This window comes from Camarhynchus parvulus, chromosome 6, assembly GCF_901933205.1.
Source record: "Camarhynchus parvulus chromosome 6, STF_HiC, whole genome shotgun sequence".
Classification (NCBI taxonomy): domain Eukaryota; kingdom Metazoa; phylum Chordata; class Aves; order Passeriformes; family Thraupidae; genus Camarhynchus; species Camarhynchus parvulus.
This window is the reverse complement of record NC_044576.1, coordinates 15887634-15906498: the sequence shown is the minus strand read 5'-3', so window position 1 is coordinate 15906498 and position 18865 is coordinate 15887634. Positions and strand designations below refer to the sequence as shown.

General features: G+C 43.9%; 1 protein-coding gene across 1 annotated transcript in view; it reads left to right on the top strand.

Moving 5' to 3' along the window:
* The window catches only part of TLL2 (tolloid like 2), an 84864-nt gene extending 68434 nt beyond the window's left edge, over window positions 1–16430 (top strand). Inside the window, exons 12-21 of the mRNA XM_030951148.1 lie at window positions 465–610; window positions 1548–1743; window positions 4315–4440; window positions 6170–6330; window positions 7676–7856; window positions 9143–9268; window positions 10080–10207; window positions 10989–11202; window positions 12231–12481; window positions 13645–16430. Coding sequence (XP_030807008.1) covers window positions 465–610; window positions 1548–1743; window positions 4315–4440; window positions 6170–6330; window positions 7676–7856; window positions 9143–9268; window positions 10080–10207; window positions 10989–11202; window positions 12231–12481; window positions 13645–13779 — 1664 coding nt within the window. The 3' untranslated portion in view covers window positions 13780–16430. The remainder of the gene's footprint in view (window positions 1–464; window positions 611–1547; window positions 1744–4314; window positions 4441–6169; window positions 6331–7675; window positions 7857–9142; window positions 9269–10079; window positions 10208–10988; window positions 11203–12230; window positions 12482–13644) is intronic.
* Window positions 16431–18865: the final 2435 nt, after the last annotated feature.

The window sequence follows — 18865 nt, the reverse complement described above, 5'->3', positions numbered from 1 at the left end:
TTAAACTTACTCTTATATTTGGCAGTAAAACTTAATTTTTCATGCACAGCAGTCAGCCTGATGGTCTGGTGGCAAACAGCTCAAGTTGTGCTTGTTAATATTGCCATCGTGTGGCTGGATTAGATTTGCAACTTCTCCCTTCTCCCACACCCTCACCCCCAACTTTTCTTGGTTCTTAGTGCTGGTAGCAGGTTTCAAGGAAATATGAAGGTGAGCAGGAGTATGAATAACAAAAATGTATAAAAAAATCTCTGCCCCAGTGAGCTCACCTTCTGAGGACATTAGGACAGCAAGATAGGAGACACTGTTATAAGACAAACTGTTAAAAACATCCATGACTTGTGTGATGCCTTTGTATAGCAAGCAATACTGAAACAGATTTGATGAGAAAGATGTGTATGGAGTGGGCTTTACCTGGAGAGAAACTTGCAATCTCATGGGTTTGCTGTTTCTTTTTTATGAAGCTATTTGTGGTGGAGAAATACACAAAGATGCTGGCCAGATCCAATCTCCCAATTACCCAGATGACTACAGACCTTCCAAAGAGTGTATCTGGAAGATCACAGTTTCTGAGGGCTTTCACATAGGAATCACATTCCAAGCCTTTGAGGTGAGAAATGTCATTGCATGTTATATTACAGATATTATTTTGCCTCTACAAACACTTTAAAATGAAGAAGAAAATAATAAGAATAAGAATAGTAATAATAAAAAAATTGTTTGACTACTTCAGAGTACCATTTACCTTACCAGGTGTTTGCTCAAAGATTTTGATTTTTGAAGTTTAAAATATGCTGAGTTTTCAAAACCTGTTACTCTAGACAGAAGGAATTAGAAGGAACTCAAAAGTGTTGGTGATGTTAGATAGGGACTCATGAGTCCTTAAATTTTCACTCTGGTCAAATGGAAGTAAATGGTCACAATCAAAAAAAAACTCTTGTTGGTGTCACTGGGAATTGTCAGATTGCAGGATGTGACTCCCCAAAGGAACATTGTGTTCCCAGATGGCAGACAGACTTTGAAGAGGTCACACAAAGTTTTCTTCTCCTGGTTGTAGGATGTCTTACACTCTTAGCTACATGCCAGTGATCAGTCTCTGATTGCTGATGTTAAGTCACAGACAGGAGTGAGCAGGACCTTGGTTGGTGCCTAAATCTCATCCATCCCACCGGCTCCTGTGGCTTGTGTACACTCACCATGCTTGTCCTGTAAAGGGCTGACACTACTGCCTCACCATGGCTATTTCTTGAGCCTTTTTGTTTGCAATTGTTCTGCTCTGTTTCTTACAGCTTCCCTTGCAGAAGCAGTTTGTAGATGGTCAGGGACTGGGTTTCACTGCAGGATAGCCATGAAGCAGTGGCAGAACTGAGATGTGCCTAGGCTCGAATGCAATTTGAGCTGCAGAAGAGCTCAGTGGCAGCCACAGCAAGTACTTGGCTGTAGCCAGTTGTTTGGGGAGCTGGTCTGTGGCCAAAGTCTCACTGTGTCAGTAGCCTGGCTGAAGAACTCTCACTATGAGGTACAGACAGACACTTTTCCCACTGCAGATTGAGTGGCACGATGCCTGCTCCTACGACTACCTGGAGATCCGAGACGGCCTCACTGAGCAGAGCCCCCTCCTCGGCCACTTCTGTGGCTACGAGAAGCCAGAAGACATCAAATCCAGCTCAAACAAAGTATGGATGAAGTTTGCATCTGATGCAACCATCAATAAAGCAGGCTTTGCAGCAAATTTCTTTAAAGGTATGTGATCTAATACCTCTCACAGTCAAAGCTGGGGACAATTCATCCCTTAAGCTACTGCCATCCACAAATCAATTAATTCTATCTATCAATTCACACATTATCATTCTATCTACTTGTACTTAGGATTTTTTTGAACAATTTGTTTGCAAATATCAAATTTATGTACAAATTGCTTTGAGACTGTAGAGGGGGTTGAGGCTTAGGCAGAAACACCTCCTCCCTGATTAGGACAGAAATCAACTTTGCTGGGCTGGTGTCAGCATAAATGTTGATGGAATGGATGGTTGGAATGTCACCTCCATTTAGCCATACCAGAGGACACTGACATTTTCGAAGTACTAATACTGCACAAGGAATGTTAAAAACAGCTCTCTGCTTAAGTTCTATTCCAAAAGAAACCTCTGGAGAGAAGATGAATCTAAATGCAAGTAGAGTCCTAGTAAAAGAATACTGAGACCTTTAGGAGATTAGGAGATGAATGTATTCCTAAACTGAGATTCTCCTTAGGAAGATGTAAGACTAAGATTTTAATTTTTTTTTTTTTTTTTAAGATCTAGACCCTAGAAATGGTCCTTTACCAGCATCCTGGTGACTTCATAGAGGCAAGAACCAGATATCTAACTGCTTGGGAAAATACCTGTGGAGCTGCTGGGGGTCAGACAATCATGTTTATCTTAGGTTCAGTGGCACTTGTACAGAAATAATAGTTGCAATGCCAATATTTGGATTGCATAAATCCTTTATTTCTACCTTAACTTTTGTCTCGTATTAAGAGTATCACGGTCTATTTATGTTTCTCAAATTTTCAGGAGGATATACTCTGTGAATTAAACTTTATTTCATGAACTTAAGACTTAAAACAAACAAACATGTCAGGGCTCAATCCCCTTGGCTCAGACTAGTCAATCCTATGAATTCACTTATTTACCATTCAAAGCATAAAATGTCATCATTTATAACCCATAATTCTCAAACCATGCACTTAAGTGAAGAAAAAAAAAGGTAAATAAAGTTTAATTCGCAGATTATATTCACCTGTAAATTTGAGAGGTCTTAATGGACTGTGACAAAGGGTGATTGCAAGATCACTGGCAAATACTGTCACACTTGATCTCAGTCCCTGGACAGGTCTCACAGCACCTAGATTTCCTTGTTTAAGTTTCTCAGGTTCCATAAAGGCTCAGAGAAGATTTCCTAAAGATCTTTTGGCCCGTTCAGGAGTGAACAGTGAATTGAATGCTATGCTTTGTGAGACCATGCAATGGTAATGTCTAAGTTTTCAGAGAAAATCAACCTGCAATCAGCTTAGAGGGTAAGCCATTGGTCACACCCAAGATGCATTGCCAGGAAGATACGGAGAGCAATTACCTCATGCCCATGCAGTCAGGTAATCCTGGATACCTCCAGGATTATTCTTGTTAGTTGTCTTAATTTTGGCAACAAACTGTTTGTATCATTGAAGCTTATTTTTATATGGTTGAAGTGTTAGTTCATCTACCTGGAGCAGGGGAGAAGAATGAGAAGAAGCAGCAGGGTCATGTACTGCCTGTGGCTCCTTATCCCCTCCTGCCTTTGCACACCCGTGGCTTTGCTGAAGGGGCTGAGTGTAACTTGTAGGGGTACAAGGCAGGGGGAGAGGGGCTTGGAGTGAAGTTGAGCCAAGAAAGGGAAGCAGAAATATGTTTTCTGTAAGTGTTTTAACGTATTTGTTTTCAGTTTTGGTTTCCTCATGCCTAAACCAGCACTCCAATATTTATATTTATTGGCAGTAAATTAAGTTAAGTTCCCCAAAATTGAGTCTGTTTGAACAGAACGGTAATTGGTGGATAATTTGTCTGCTCAACCCAGAACTTTCTTGCTCTTATTCTTCCTGTTTTCTTCCTCATTCCATGGGAGCGGGAGGCCAGGGAATGATCCAACAGCAAGGTGGGAGTTTGGCTGCTGGCTGCGGATAACCCACCACAGCCGTGTTAATAAAACCATCTGTTAAGTGGTGCATGTGGAATCAGGGGTCAGGGTGAGAAGCCAGGGCCTATCTTTGTATTAAAATGTCCGTTCAGGTTGTTGAGATGTGATTGAAGAACCTGACTTCAGAGTCTAGGACAGCAAGAGTGCCTGTGAAAAGGCAAATACTGGCATGTCCTGCCAGCTCATTTGCAGCACCCTGTTCTATGGGGTATCACCTCCCTCAGCTCCATTACTGTGTGGGCCATAGTGGGCTGCTTCCTGGTAGCTCAAGTTACTCAAGAGGGTGAGGAATTTAAAACAAACAGCACAAAGCCCAAAAATGGCATATGAGAACAAAAGGCCATGAGGTCTTTACAGGTGACAGTGTTTTCCTGCTTGTGTCTAGAAAAAGCACTGTTGGCAAGTAGCAGTAATGGCAGTCCCTTATGGTTCTGGTGTTAGGAGTATTTCAGCACTTGTGAGCTTTGCTGCAGTGCCTGCTCCACAGCCTTGGCTCAGCAGTCAGGGCTCTGTTCCTTCTGCCCAGAAGGGCTGCATGAGGGATATCAGGGTGTTTGGGTGGTCAGGAAAGTGCTACTTGCTCTGGTTTTCTCCTGACAGAGATGGATGAATGTTCTCTGCCGGACAATGGTGGGTGTGAGCAGCACTGTGAGAACACACTGGGCAGTTACAAATGCACCTGTGAGCCTGGCTACGAGTTGACAGCTGACAAAAAGAGCTGTGAAGGTAAGTAACCCACAGATTGAACCATCTCACTCTAGGAGAGGTACTACAGCTATAAATGGAATTGAACAGTCTTGCAAGTGATTTTCCTTACCCCTCCATCCTCTTTACTTCACTTTGTTTTCCCCCAGCTGATATTTTTGGTTTTGTTAATAACATCTTCATTGAAAAACAAGTTTTGGTTCAAAAAACCCTGAAAATGCTCTGATTTATACTGCTAGTCATCCCTAAAGCCAGTTGTCCTTCATGGCCAGAGGTTGCTGTTCAGACCAGATCTCCCACAGTGCAGCATGAGGGAAGCAGGCATTACAACCTAACCACTGAGTGCCCCAAAACTATTTGAATCTAACACTGAATTTATTTGTTTTTCGTAAAGAAATTTACTTCATATAATAAAATATCAATGTTTTGTCTGCATGCAAAATAGGCTTTTCCACACTGAAGAGAATTTTCCTCCCTTCCTCTTATATGAAGAAAAAAAACCCCATGTCTATAATAGAAGGTGTTTGTGTCAGCTTTCTAGAGAGTTAATCTCATGCAACAAGTGTTGCTTCTACCAACAATACAGCTGTTGGTGTGCTGAGAATCCATCCATTGTTCTTGTCTCAAAACTCTGTCTGTGGGGACATTTAGGGAACTCCACATGCTATCAGTGTGCTCTCAACATCACTTGGTTTGCCCTGACTTCTGCTTTTGTCAAACTCTTTGGGTAGGAGTGCTGTGGACTTAGTGAGGGCAGTCAGGTGTGTGTAAAAGGCTTCTGAATTTTATTTTTTTTTTTCATAATTACTCGCAATTTTAGCAAGCCAGTTCCTAAGTTGCTATAACTTGGCAGGGTTTTTTCCTGAACTTCACTCTTAACCTCCTATTTTAAACTTCATTTGTGGGCTAAACAGAAAGGATAGTCTTTGAAACTGTAGCAATATACATCAGAGTAAATTGCTTTTTTTTCTCCAAAACCACTTGCTTGCTACTCTATTTATATTGAAGCTGCTCCCGTGGGTTAGGGTTAGTCCTTTTAATGCAGAGTGATGCTGGGAACAAGATATAGAAAGCTTTTATCCCTGTGGGTTTTGAAGATGTGGCTATATCTCATTATTCTCAAGAAACAGCAAGGAAAAAAATGCTTTGTTGCAAATAGAATTTTGCAGCAAATTGAGATTTACTCCTTTGAGGTAATAGTCCTGCGCTCCCACAAGAGGATGAAGCTGAGATGTCTTAAATTTTTAAAGGATATGGGATAATACAGCTAAGTCTTGACTTTGCCTTCAACTTTCCCTAGAGAAGATGCATGCTAAATGTAATAAACCACTGAAGAGTTGACAGGAATGTCTTCCCTATGATTCCATTATCTTGTAATTGTTCCATTACTGATAAACTTAAAATAGTAAGATTTGTAGCACTGTGTGTAGGTGAATTTACCAAGCTGGGCTTTACAACTGTGTTGTGCGTGTCAAGTCAACTCATTCACAGTAAACCCAAGGACAGAGATTAAAAAGGAAATTAAGTCTTACATGGTGGCTCTCAGGGCCATAGCCTCCTTGGGAGGTGATTTACTGCAGGTGAAGTTTGTCTTCTTCACACTTCCCAGCATTTTAAGCCTATTCTGGAGGCTGGGATTTGAAATGTGCCCCCCGCCAGGATCTGGTTCATTTGCTAGTTAACACTGTGGCCCAGTCTGTGTGTCTGAACAGAACCAAGTAAAACTTGTGTTCATTTATTGCCTCTCCAGCTGCCTGTGGGGGCTTCATCACCAAGCTCAATGGGACCATTACTAGCCCTGGATGGCCCAAGGAATATCCTACTAACAAACACTGCGTCTGGCAGGTGGTGGCTCCAGCCCAGTACCGGATCTCTCTGCAGTTCGAAGTGTTTGAGCTGGAAGGCAATGATGTACGTAACCAGTCCCTGCATCTCAGAGGTGGGACTACTGGCTAAATCAGAACTGGATAAATCCTTGGGGTACAAGGAGGAGGAGGAGGCTCTGTCTTACTGGTGGAGCTCCTGGTTGTTTTCCCACCCTCAGTGTAATTACACCAATGACAGTGACTGTTCTTGCAGTCTGGATTTGCTTTCTCTATAGAGTGGAAGGATTAAAGCTGTTCTGTTATAAGTGGTTGCAATGGTTTAACCCAATCTGGCAACTAAACTCCACACAACTGCTCACTCACTTTCCCCCAGTGGAATGGGGGAGAGAATCAGAAAGGTAAAGGTGAGAGAAACTCATGGGTTGAGTTTAACAGATAAGGCAAAACCACTCATGCAAGCAAAGAAAAATGAGGAATTAGTTCACTACTTCCCATGGGCAGGCAGGTGTTCAGCCATCTCCAGGAGAGCTGGGCTCCATCACACATATTAGTTACTTGGGAAGACAGACAATGTCACTCCAAATGTCTTCCCTTCCTCCTTCTTCCCTCTACTCACCCCCACTTTATATACTGGGTATGATGTCCTGTGGTATGGAATATCCATTTGTTCAGTGGGGATCAGCTGTCCTGGCCATGTCCCCTCCCAGCTCCCTGAGCACTCCCAACCTCCTCACTGGTGGAGCAGTACAAGAAGTGAAAAAAGGTCTTGACTCCGTGCAACTCCTGCTCAGCAGTAATAAAATGTTTTGATATTATCAAGCCTTTTCTCAGCACAAATCCAAAACATAGCCCAGTGCCAGTCACCGTGAAGAAAATTTAATCTAGCCCAGCCAAAACCAGCACAATGGGCTTATTTTCTCTACTAGTTTTGCATAATTGTAGGTATTTTCCATCCCTAATAGGTGTCCCGCCTCCCACCTCCCCAGTGCTGCTTTTGCAGGAAAATAGTTGGAAATGAACAATGAAGTAGAGTTCTTCAATTCTAAAGGAAGTAACAGTAAAAGAATCTGTTCTCTGCCATGCACGGTAAAGTTTGAGCAAAGCATTCAGGTCTGAATTTCCCTACTGTAAATGGGGCACTTCCATAACTCAAGAGGCTGCTAAAGTTCATTCAACAGTGTCAGGTTCTTGGGTAAGGTGGAAATAATTACTTTTGCTAAATTCAATGAACCTTTCCTGTTTTGAAAAACACACCTATCATTTAAGACCAGGGCAGCAAGCAAAGGGGTGAGAAAACTGACAGAGGAGGTTTTGGGCAAGTTAGGAGTGTATTTGAGTTCAAGGCTGTTTCTGTTCCTTCTCTGTCCCCTTCCTCTGAAATGCTCTCTTCCAAGGCAACAGAGCTGAGAAATCTCTTCCTCTCTTGGCAGGTCTGTAAATATGACTATGTTGAGGTTCGTAGTGAGCTGGCTTCTGATTCCAAGCTACATGGCAAATTCTGTGGCTCAGAGAAGCCTGAAGTAATCACATCATATGGCAACAACATGAGACTGGAGTTCAAATCTGACAACACGGTCTCCAAGAAAGGCTTTAAAGTTCACTACTTCTCTGGTATGTGACTGTATTCTTTCACTTGCTTACCTGTCTCTGACTGAACCTCTTGATTTTGGTGAACTTTCTTCAACATCCTGTCAGAGCCTGACCTGGTTCATTAAATCTAAAAGCATGGTTGCTCTGTTCTGTGTTACCTTCGTCTTGGGTTCTCAGTGCAGTGTATGGTCCAGTTTCATAGAATGGTGTCAGCAAGATGCATGAGTTCCATCAAAGCCTCCAGTCCTTCTACAGCAGGAAGCAATGTGGAACTTAACCCTGGAAGTTATTTCTGTCCCTAGAAGATAGAGGAAAGCTTTTTCCTCTGAAGCTAGAAGATTTTGAAAATTTCCAGTAGTGTTCTATATAGTAATCATTCCCATCAAAGCAGTGTGTACTAGTGGAAGCTATTAATCCTGTTCTCAGTCCTTTGTCAGTGGTGTACCTTGTTGGCAGGCACTTCTGGAGGTTACCTGTATGTCATTTGGAAGCAGAAATTCAATTTTGTTGTGTCTCTTCAGCAGAGGCCTAGGAGTATTAATGCTTTTGAGGAGAATGATCAGGCAAAATGGCCTTGAATTAGGACAGGTGCAGAGTAGAATTGGGACTAAGGGTTTGATTTATTAAATTGTACAGGAAGAAGGATGAGGCGGGTATGATTCATCTAGAAATATGTTTGCGAGCGAGGAGACAATAATTTAATGAGATCTAGGGAGGGCATTATCCCAAGAAAAAGTAGAGATAAACTTCTCATACATTAAAGTGGACAGGAAACCATGAGCAGATCCTATGCTCAGAAAGTGAGACTGAGGAATGCATAGTCCTGAACACACAGGAGTCAAGATCCACTGGGACATATTTCAGCTTCAGGGAGCAGCTCATACCTTAGATCTTCTTCATCAGCTGGCTGTTTGTGCTCAGACAGAGCTATTTAGAAATAGAGGCTCATCAGAGCACATGAGAACTTGAAAATATGAACTAGATTTTTACCTCGGCTAGTAAATTTGTGTGATGATTTTCCTGGGCTCTATTATTAAAGAATGAGATGCTGCTCTAGGTTTCTTTTAGACAGGAGTCTTTAACCAATAATTTGCATTATAAAATAGAACACATTTGTGATACATCTTATGGAATGTGAGGCAGTTGAAGAGAAGAGGATCTGGGCTGAAAAGATGACTGGACTAATCCAGCAGTAGAGTTGGAGGTTTGCATTGCTATCTGCCAGCCTGGGTATGGGGCTCCCAGCTGGTGACTGTGGTAGCCTGTGTCGCTGTTAACTCAGTATTTGTTGGTTTGATCCTGCCCAGACAAGGATGAATGCTCCAAAGACAATGGTGGTTGCCAGCACGAATGTATCAACACCTTTGGGAGCTATATGTGCCAGTGCAGAAATGGCTTTGTGCTGCATGAAAATGGCCATGACTGTAAAGAAGGTAAAGTCCCCACTCCTGCCCCCGGGAATGCCAAGGTACTCCAAACATAGTTTGGTTCATCTGTTCTGAAAGGAAGTTTGTACAGCTTACTAGGCAAGGGCAGTGGAAAAGCCCCAACTAGCTACAAAACTGGCTAGAAATAGGACCATTCCCATTTCCCAGTCTTACTCTCTATATTCCCACAGGGGATGGACAGGGTGGGGATGAGAAATAAGACTTGCAAAAGGAGCAGTTGTGAGACATCATCATTAGACTGGTCACTGCTGCTTCATTTAATTATTATGTTTGAGTCAGAAGAGAAAGGATGGGCTGATCTAACCATTTGCTGGTGCCAAAACTACCTTTCTTCCTGCACCCCTATCCCTGCTATGTGCTCCCATGGCTTTCCTGTATGTGGTCTGTGGTCCTTGTCTGACCTCTCCATGAGCTAATAAAGCTCTCCAAATTGGCAAAACAATGCAAGGCTGAGATAGCACCAGAGTCAACACTTGTGGAGGGGTTGATATCATGGCCCTGGGAACAGGGCAGATGAGGTGAAGGACCAGGAGGATAGATTAGGGTGTGAAGACATAGGTTAGGTTAATGAGGCCCAGGGGAGTGAGATGGTCCATTTCACCATCTGCCGGGTTAGCTCAAAATAAGTACAGGACAAACCCACCAGAACTCTGGAGTGATACTAAAAGGTCTTGTTTGGTGACTGAAGCCTTCCATATCTCTGCCCTGCAGAGGGTCTCAGTGGGCAGAGAGGACCATGTGGGACACTGCAGGGTTCCATGTGAGACTTGCCCCAATGCGATTTCTCTCTCCCAAGCTGGTTGTGAGCACAAGCTGAGTGCTGCAGAGGGAATGATGAGCAGTCCCAACTGGCCTGACAAGTATCCCAGCCGGAAAGAGTGCACCTGGGACATCTCTGCAACACCTGGCCACCGAGTGAAAGTAGTGAGTAGCCAGAGAGTGGGCATGTGAGGCAAGAAGCAGGCTGGATTGTGAGCAGCTGAAGTGACTTCCCACCGTGTGAGTGGGAGGCTGATGCCCTCAGGTCCTGTTTGGGGCTCTTGGAGGAGAGTTTTCTTGGAGGCTGCCCTGGCTTGCAGAAGGGCAGATCTCAGAGGGACACAAGGCAGAGGGGAGGCAGCTTGGAGGAGACTCCAGCAGATGACAGCTGTAGAGTATTTCCCTCTGTTAACAGATGGCATAAATGCCCTCCCACCCCTACCCCTCCTTGTGAGCCACTCTCTTGGGGCCATTTCTACATAAGGTGGTGGCTGAGCGAGCCCCCACCCCCTCTGAGGTAGAGGTGTCAGGCCCATTTTACAACATGGCCTGATGCAAATGGCAGGACATGCCCAAAGCTGTGCAGGTGGCCCATGTATTGGGGGAAATAATCCTTGTGCTGAGTGGAAGTGATATTACAGAACTGCCCTTCTGGTGTGCTGGGCAGAATTTCCAGCTGGAAAAATAAGTGTTATAAGGCTTGCAGTTGATAACTGTTGTCATGCATCCATGTGAGGGAGCAAGGCTGAGGCAACACAGCACACTGATATGGAGTTCTGATCTTTGCCACCTTGAGATCACTCTTCTCTCAAAGCAAATTATTCTGTTTTAGTGTGTGGGGAGAGTGGGACAGATGTACCATTTGATCTGTTTCTCACTTGCCATTTCACTGTATGCTAAATAGTCAGATTTACAACTGTCTTAATTCTCCACATTCTTGCTCTAGACCTTCAATGAGTTTGAGATTGAGCAGCACCAAGAATGTGCCTATGACCACTTAGAAGTGTATGATGGGCCCAACAGCAAGTCACCTGTCCTTGGCCGCTTCTGTGGCAGCAAGAAACCAGACCCTCTAGTGGCTTCTACCAACAAGATGTTCCTCAGGTTTTACTCTGATGCTTCTGTGCAAAGGAGAGGTTTCCAGGCAAAGCATAGCACAGGTAAGCTTGTTACCTGCCAATACCCCAGTGCCAAAAGATGTCATCAAGTGTCACTACATTTTTTTGCTAGGTAAAAACAGACACATCTTTGTCCTAAATAAGCTTAGCCTAAATGTTAAGTGGTGTACATTCAGTTCCCAGACCACTGCCAGTGTCATACCATAAATACCAGCGCCCATAAACAGCTACAAATTGTCTTGGTATCGGACATTCCTGTTCAGGCTCTTTTGTTAAATTTGAGGTATTTGGTTGAGCAATAATCCCTTTTGTTCCACATCAACCACTGGAAAAGGAGGTGATGCAATTTAGCCCATGTATTGGCCCACCCTCAGAACAGGCCCACATTAGATTGATTGTAGCAGAAGCAGAGCTGTGCTGTGGACAGACACAGCTTGATCCTCCTATCTGTGCAGCCCAGAGGTGGGTGTGTTGTGCTAACATTCATTTCTTTGAAATCCCTGCCACTGTAAACAGATGAAACATGCTCAAAGTGGCCATGCACGTGACACTGGTGAAGAAGTGTCTTCCTCATTGGCTGCAGGAAAACTCTGCTAAAGCATGCACATTCTACACAAACGCAGGGCTACTTTTGTGCATTGTGTGGGCAGAAAAGGATTGTTTTGGTCACCAGTTTTCTGATGTGCTTCTACTTCCTGCTGACAAAATACTTGGGGTCAGAATTTCATCTACAGGACAAATGCAAAGAGCGAAGTGATTACTTTCTAATACAATAAAATTTCCCAGAGTATGTGTCAAGAACCCTATCCTGCAGTCTAAACTGATCGCCTCTTTCCATGTGTGTTCTTTACCAAAAAAAACCAAGTTCCTCCAAACTCTGTGGGTCTTTGGATTCATGGGTGACTGTAGAATTCACTGGTTTATTGTAGTTTGGTGCAGTGTTTAATTACCTTTCCTATTGCACTTCAAGCTGGAGGTCTTCTCTGCTCATGACTGACCCAAAAGTGGGATGGGTCTTTGTTGTGACTAAGAACGTTGAGAGACTATTTTCTGTCCTTTTCTCCCTTCAGAGTGTGGTGGGCTCTTAAAGGCTGAAGTACAAGCTAAGGATCTGTATTCCCATGCTCAGTATGGGGACAACAACTACCCAGGTCAAGCCAGCTGTGAATGGGTGATTGTAGCTGAAGATGGTTATGGGGTGGAGCTAATATTCCAGATATTCGAGATTGAGGAGGAGGCTGACTGTGGGTACGACTACATGGAGATTTACGATGGTTATGACAGCACTGCACCCCGCCTGGGACGCTTCTGTGGCTCGGGGGTAAGCCATGAGCACAGTGATTTCAGAGGGGTCGCTGAGGGGGCCAAGGAAGTACCGTCATACTGTTTTTGGAGAGGGGCAGCTGTCCAAACTGGTACTGAGAATGCTTTGTGGCTGGGTTTTGCTTTTTTCCCTTCCTCAGGAGATCACAACCATTTTCTGTTACACAGTGTTGGCTAGAAAACTCTTCCTGACTGTCCTTTGTAGCCCAGGGCCATGTACAGCAGCATGAGACTGCCATGCTGCGGTGCCGCAGCCCTGCCATCAGTCTTGTGTAAATGTGGGAAATGGCTTCCAAAGGCCAGTTTCATCCTGTGTCATTTCCTGGCTCAAGCCAAATTATGTTGTGGCCATGCAAGGGTGAACGGTGGAGGGACTTAGAGCTGTGTGATGCTTGCTGCCTTTAGGATGGCATCCTGTCTCTTAAACTGTCTCCTGCATCCCCATTACCAGGAGTGATTCTAACATGGGTAATGGTGTGTCGTTTTTGAAATCAGAGGGTCTGTGTTTGATTCCTCTAGGCCTTCAGCAATGAAATGGAGATGTGTCTTATTGAATTTAAAGAGAGACAATCGGGGACCAGATGTGTGGAAGAAGTTCTCACAAACTGGGGAAATGGTCTGGAAACCAAGGCAAACAAAGGCAGAGCTGCTTGGTGTGAAGAAGCTCAGGGCAGCTGGGTAGTAGTCTACCTACCTGCACATTGATGAATGAAAAATGGCTGGGAAAGGGAAGCACAAGGAGATTGCAGCAGGCCACGATAGTGTGGGACGTAACCAGAATTGTCATGTAAGTTAAGTACCTGAGTTATTTGAACCCCAGGAGAGCCTCAGCTGCAAAACAGGTTCCAGTTTTCTCCTGAAAAGACAATGACAAATTAGAGTAAACCTGAAGACTGGAATGAGAATATTCCAGGAGGTCTGTGAAAAAAGCAGCTGGAAGGACTGGGGTTGTAGAGTGGACTGACATCAGTCTTCAAACATAGAGAACAAAGGAATGTGCTTAGGAAGGCAGATCAGGGCAGGAGGTACTGAGCATTCAAGTCTTCATGTTTACTGGCCAGTCTGTCTTCACTGTGGGCTTAAACTCTGGTGTCATGGTGCAGACAGCTATTTAGTCTCCATATTTGACCACTGTGTACTGTCTTCTTTCCTTTTGTGCAGCCTCTGGAAGAAATCTACTCTGCAGGGGATTCCATTATGATTCGTTTCCATACAGATGACACCATCAACAAGAAAGGATTTCATGCCCAATACATAAGTACCAAATTTCAGGATGCATTGCACATGAAAAAATAGTTTGACTGCTCCTCACAGATATTCCCCATATGAAGATTGAGACTTTTAACTGTGATCTTTGTCCTTTTTTTTTGTGCACTTGGCCAAAAGCAGTGTACATTATTTTCTGTAGCTAAAACTAAATCCAGTCTCAAAGGTTTGCCTCTGCAATTATTAGCATGACCCTTTCTTGTTAACTTACCCAGGACCAAAAAATTGTCTTTTAATCATACCTGCCAGGGCATAAACATTGTATTTTGCACAATTTATCATGGGGCTGAATGAAGACTGAACTTGAATTGAGAATAGCCTTCATCTCTTGCGTATCTTGTTTCTCGGTGACATTTCCCAAGCATCCACACGTGAGCTGTCTGAACATGTTTTCTGGAGCAAGTGTTTTGGACAGACATCCAGTAGGATTTTTTCAAAGGACTTTGTGAGCACCCCTTCCTGCCCAAACTACTCTGTGCAATAAGAGAACAACCAGATGGCTGCGCCTGCATCACTTTTTCTGTCCTCTCTATTGTCTTGCTTATTGTTGAGTGGAGAGCAAGGCAGGGAACAGGTCTCTTCTAGCTACTTGGATTCCAGGGAATGAGGAGGACCCAGTATTTTGTTTGTAGTAATTGTCATGGTGTATGTTGAATGGAAATATTTCAATGCAGTGCCCAAGGCAAGGGTGGTGGCTGACAGAAATGTTGTGGTGAGATGCAAGGCAAAGCTGTGTGATGGTGGCAGAGCTTAGTGTTGACAGCCTCCTCTAGTTACACCACCGTGCATGGCAGCTCAGAGGGCTGTGGCAACAGTCTTAAATAAGGAATCTCTCCTTCTCACTCCACCCATGCCTGTTTTCTCAGCCTTCTTTACACTGCTTCCTTTCCATACTACCACTTCCCTGTGAGCCCTTCCTTTTCATAGTGGAGCTGCTCTCCCCAGGGCTCCCTACCACAACCTAGGGGTGCTCTGCAACTTCAGCTGGCCGGAACATCTCGCTGAAGAAAACACTGGGGCAGGGGAAGTCAGAGTGTCCCTGAGGCAGAGGGACACAGCCCATACTACAGGTCAGCTTTGGTGATCTCTGGGAGCCTGTCAAACTTGCAAGCTGCAGGCATGGGGCTAGAAATGGAAGAGTTCTTCTGGTTTCTGCTTCCTCCCCATTTGTCACTGATGCATGGCCCAGTCTCTTAACTTCACGGCAACGGTGCAAGTGAGATGGTGACTTTGACTTAGAGCACTTAGAGCTATAAGGCTCAGACATGTTCTTGTTTGCCTGTGAGAGCTACCCAGCCACAGGCTTGAAGAATTAACAGGTAGCTTGGTGCTTCTTTCAGAAAAAAAAAAAAAAAAAGGAAAAGTAGTTTTGGGGGAACCACTGTAACTGAGCAGTTGACATGGGAGGAAAAAAAATACTTCATTCTGAATGTTTCTTTAGGGCACTCATGGGCAATTATGAGCTAAAAGCTGAGGTATGTTAGCTTTAATAAAGTATTTATAATCCAAGGATTGCTATGTTTACATAACCATTGTGCTGTCAGGCTTTGGAGTGGCACCTCCTCTCTTGTGTATGACTGTGGAGAAGTGTGGGGCCAGTGCCACTGTCTGGCACAAACAACGTTCCTGGAGATAAGGGCATTTTCAGATGGATAATAAATAGACCCAGCCCTCTCCAGAAATCCTTGAACAGAATATGGGCCAAGTATTGTGAATACTAGGAGAAGCAAATGCATGAAAATATTTTCTTGCTTAGATCAAGAAAAGTAAAGTAATTTATGCCTACACACAGAGGATTATATGTGTATAAAATGTGCATGTAGAATACCAGTAGTCAAAGCCTTAATAAGTGTAATGTGAACAATACTGTACCATTGACTATAGCTTTATTGCAGGCTGTATAAAATCATGTTATCTCTGTTTTTGTTTTGGGTTTTTTGTTTGCTTTATTTTAGCTCTGCTTTGTTTATTTTTTCAAATTTTTTGGCCTTTTTACAGGCAAGACCTCTGATCTCAAGCTGTTTGACCATGCAGGTCTGGGGAAGTAAGCTCTGCTAGATGGGGTGTGCGTTTGTCCTTCTCTTCTTTGCTCCAGTTCAAGCAAAATTACAGTAACTCAGGTCTGGAAATAAAAGTGTGACATCAATCCCTGTGAAATGGAAGCAAAGTTTCAGGTGACAAGCAGCAGTTCAAGTTTTCTGACCTTTTAGTGGCAGCAATGATTCTGGAGAAAAGTGACTGTAGCAGGTTCCCGTGTACTTTAACATCTTTTTCTCCATGTTCTGGTAATTTCCCATACAACCCAGACTGGTTTGATGCAGATGCTTGCAATGTGGTTTGACAGATCTATGACACTTGTTAGTGTTCATCCAGGTGTCTTTTGTGACAGTGTGTTCACAAATATTGTACTGTGCATTCCAACCAATGATCTATGTAGAATATTTCTGCTGTACTGGCTGGACTTTACAGTCAATCATTCTAAATGAGTGAAATTTTCTTAAGAAAAAAAATGTCAAACCCTCTGATGTGTGAATATGTATTCTGGTCTTTGTGTGGTTTTACATTTCACTAACTAAAATAATTTTTAGAGGGGGAGAAAAAGAGGGTATGGGGACAATCACAAATGTACCTGTGTCCAGAACAAATCTCTGCATTCATTAAAGACTGTGGATTCAGTTGTACATTCTGTTGTATGCATGCATTTTCCCCTTCCTCAAGGTGAGAAAATTTCTTACTACATTCCTTGTTCTACCAACTGTTGTTTGGGTCTGCTGGTAATACCAGGAAGGAATTTTCCTGTGGGTGTTTAGGTTTGTATTGGCTATTGCAATCAAGGGAGCATTTAGAAAGTGGGGCAGAGAAACAGGTTGGCCAGCCACAGGGCTACATTGTCCCATGTGTTGCTCACACTTTAGGGGGCTGAGATGCAGTTCTGCTGTGTTAAATATCAGGGATCGGGGAATTTGTCCGAAAGCATTTTTTTAAAGGATCAGCTCATTTGCTACACTACAACCCATGGCCTTTAGCAGCAGGTGCCAAAGACCCAGAGACTTGAAATTCCCTGCAAAGAACAGCAGGATGAGGTAGATGTTCCTTACTGCAAAGTTTTAGTCCACAATCCATGGCAGCAAAATGCTGCTAAGGCAGCACCTAAAATGCTTTTCTTCCTCTTTCTGTCCACTCCTTGATGTCTACCCTGATTGCTAAGGACCATGTCCGAGTTCTTTTCCCAACACACACCTAATTGATTAATATTCCACTACCCAGAACAGTTCTGTGGTGTGTGTCACAGCTACCCAAACCTTCATGGTATCTGAATTTCCTCCCAGCTGTTCCCAAAGGCAAAGCAGCAGCAGAGATGAAGTAAGGAATAAGCATCCCCATGTAGCCTCCTGCAGCCGAGTACCATGGCACAGTATGACCCAGTGGCACAACTTACTTCAGATAAAGAATGATGCCTCAGACCAGGCAAGATCATTGGTCTCAGCATCAAGCCAGGAGAAATCTTCCACTTTGTCCTGGCATTTCCAGCAAATGCTCTGGCAGAGGAGGTAGTAGCCTCTGTGCCTTAAGTGCAATCTTACAGCCAGAAGCTACCTTATCTGCCATGCTGCTGGTGGAGAAGATATGGAGGCTCCAGTGCCCTGAAGCCCAGCTTCCCAGGTATGTGCCAGAGCCTGGATGTTCTGGGACCAGCCAGTTTGTCTGAGTCAGCCCAAGAGAAATGCCATCATCTCTTCTGCTTTGCAGGTCCTGCATGTGTTAGCAGGAAAAGAAGCTTATCCTAAAAGGAAGCACTAACCCTGATATTGGGCAGTCTGCTGTTACTGCATGCAGGGATTTTCCATGGAGAAGCATGAAATGGTGAGTGGGATTTGGGTCTTTGGATGGGAGTGGTGGGGGGAGGTCAGAAAGCAGGAGTTAGCTCTGCCTTTCCTTACCATGAAAGAGATGGTTTCAAATACCTGCTTGGATTTTAGCATCTGCCCTCAGCCTTTCTGTCCTGGAGGAATTGGTGGGTCTTGGGGCAGTTGGAGCAAAGAGGAGGTTGTGCCCTAGATTATGAAGAGGACCTCTGCAAGGTCATTCTCCTGGGCAGGTGTCAAGAGGGTGCTGTCATTGTTCCAAATGACACAGCATTATTGCATCCAGCTTAGGATATGTTGAATATTATCCCAAATATTGTCCCCTGTGTGGTTGGTTATCCCCTGAGCATGCCCTGCGTTCTGGAGCTCTTTAGGAAGAGAACATTTTCTCACTGCCCTGTGCTTCTCATGCAGTTGTTTGTGAATTGTTGAAAGATGTTTGTCACGGTTTTGTTCATTGACTCAGATGAATCAGCATGCCAGTGGGCAGGAAGGACATGAATATGAATCATCCCCTCCAAGACCTCCAGATGTAAGCCATTTTTAACTTGTTCTGAACAAAGCACACATGCTGCTGGGTTGCAGGACTGGCTCTAAGGGCAGCCTTAGGCTAATGGAAACGTCAAGGTAATTTCCTCTCCGTTGTGCCTGGGTCTCATACATGACTGCTGTTTCTGCTTGCACACCTGTCCATTTGATGCAATCCCAGATGAGCAGTCAGCAATGGTTTACCATTGTTTTAGAGTACACAAGCATTAGAGCTGCAGTCTTTATGGGAACAAATGGAGGGACAAGGAGGGATGGACCTGAGCTGTGGGCAAAAGGGATATTTCCATCAAAGTAATTCTAAACATTTCCAAAGGGGGGTGGGAATGTGGCCAGAGAGCTTCTGCTACAGTGGGAATTCTTGCACACTGTTTTCTCTGCAGTACTCACATGGTATCTGGGTGCCGTGTGAGAACCAATCACAGAAATTATATTTTGCCACTAGGACTTTTGTATGACCATGATGCATGGGACAAGAAGTATCTATGTAAATGAAGATCAAGACAAACACAACAAACTGAACATCCAGACACAACCAAAGACCACAGGAACAAAGAGCCCAGGAGAAAGTAATCTGTGGTGGAATATTTTTATGAAAACCATCTGGCCTCTTACTGAAGGAATGGCACCAAATTGTAGCTGGAGGCAGAAGTAAGAGACACTACCCTTTTCCTAAATTAATTAATTTTAATAAAGAGCATCTA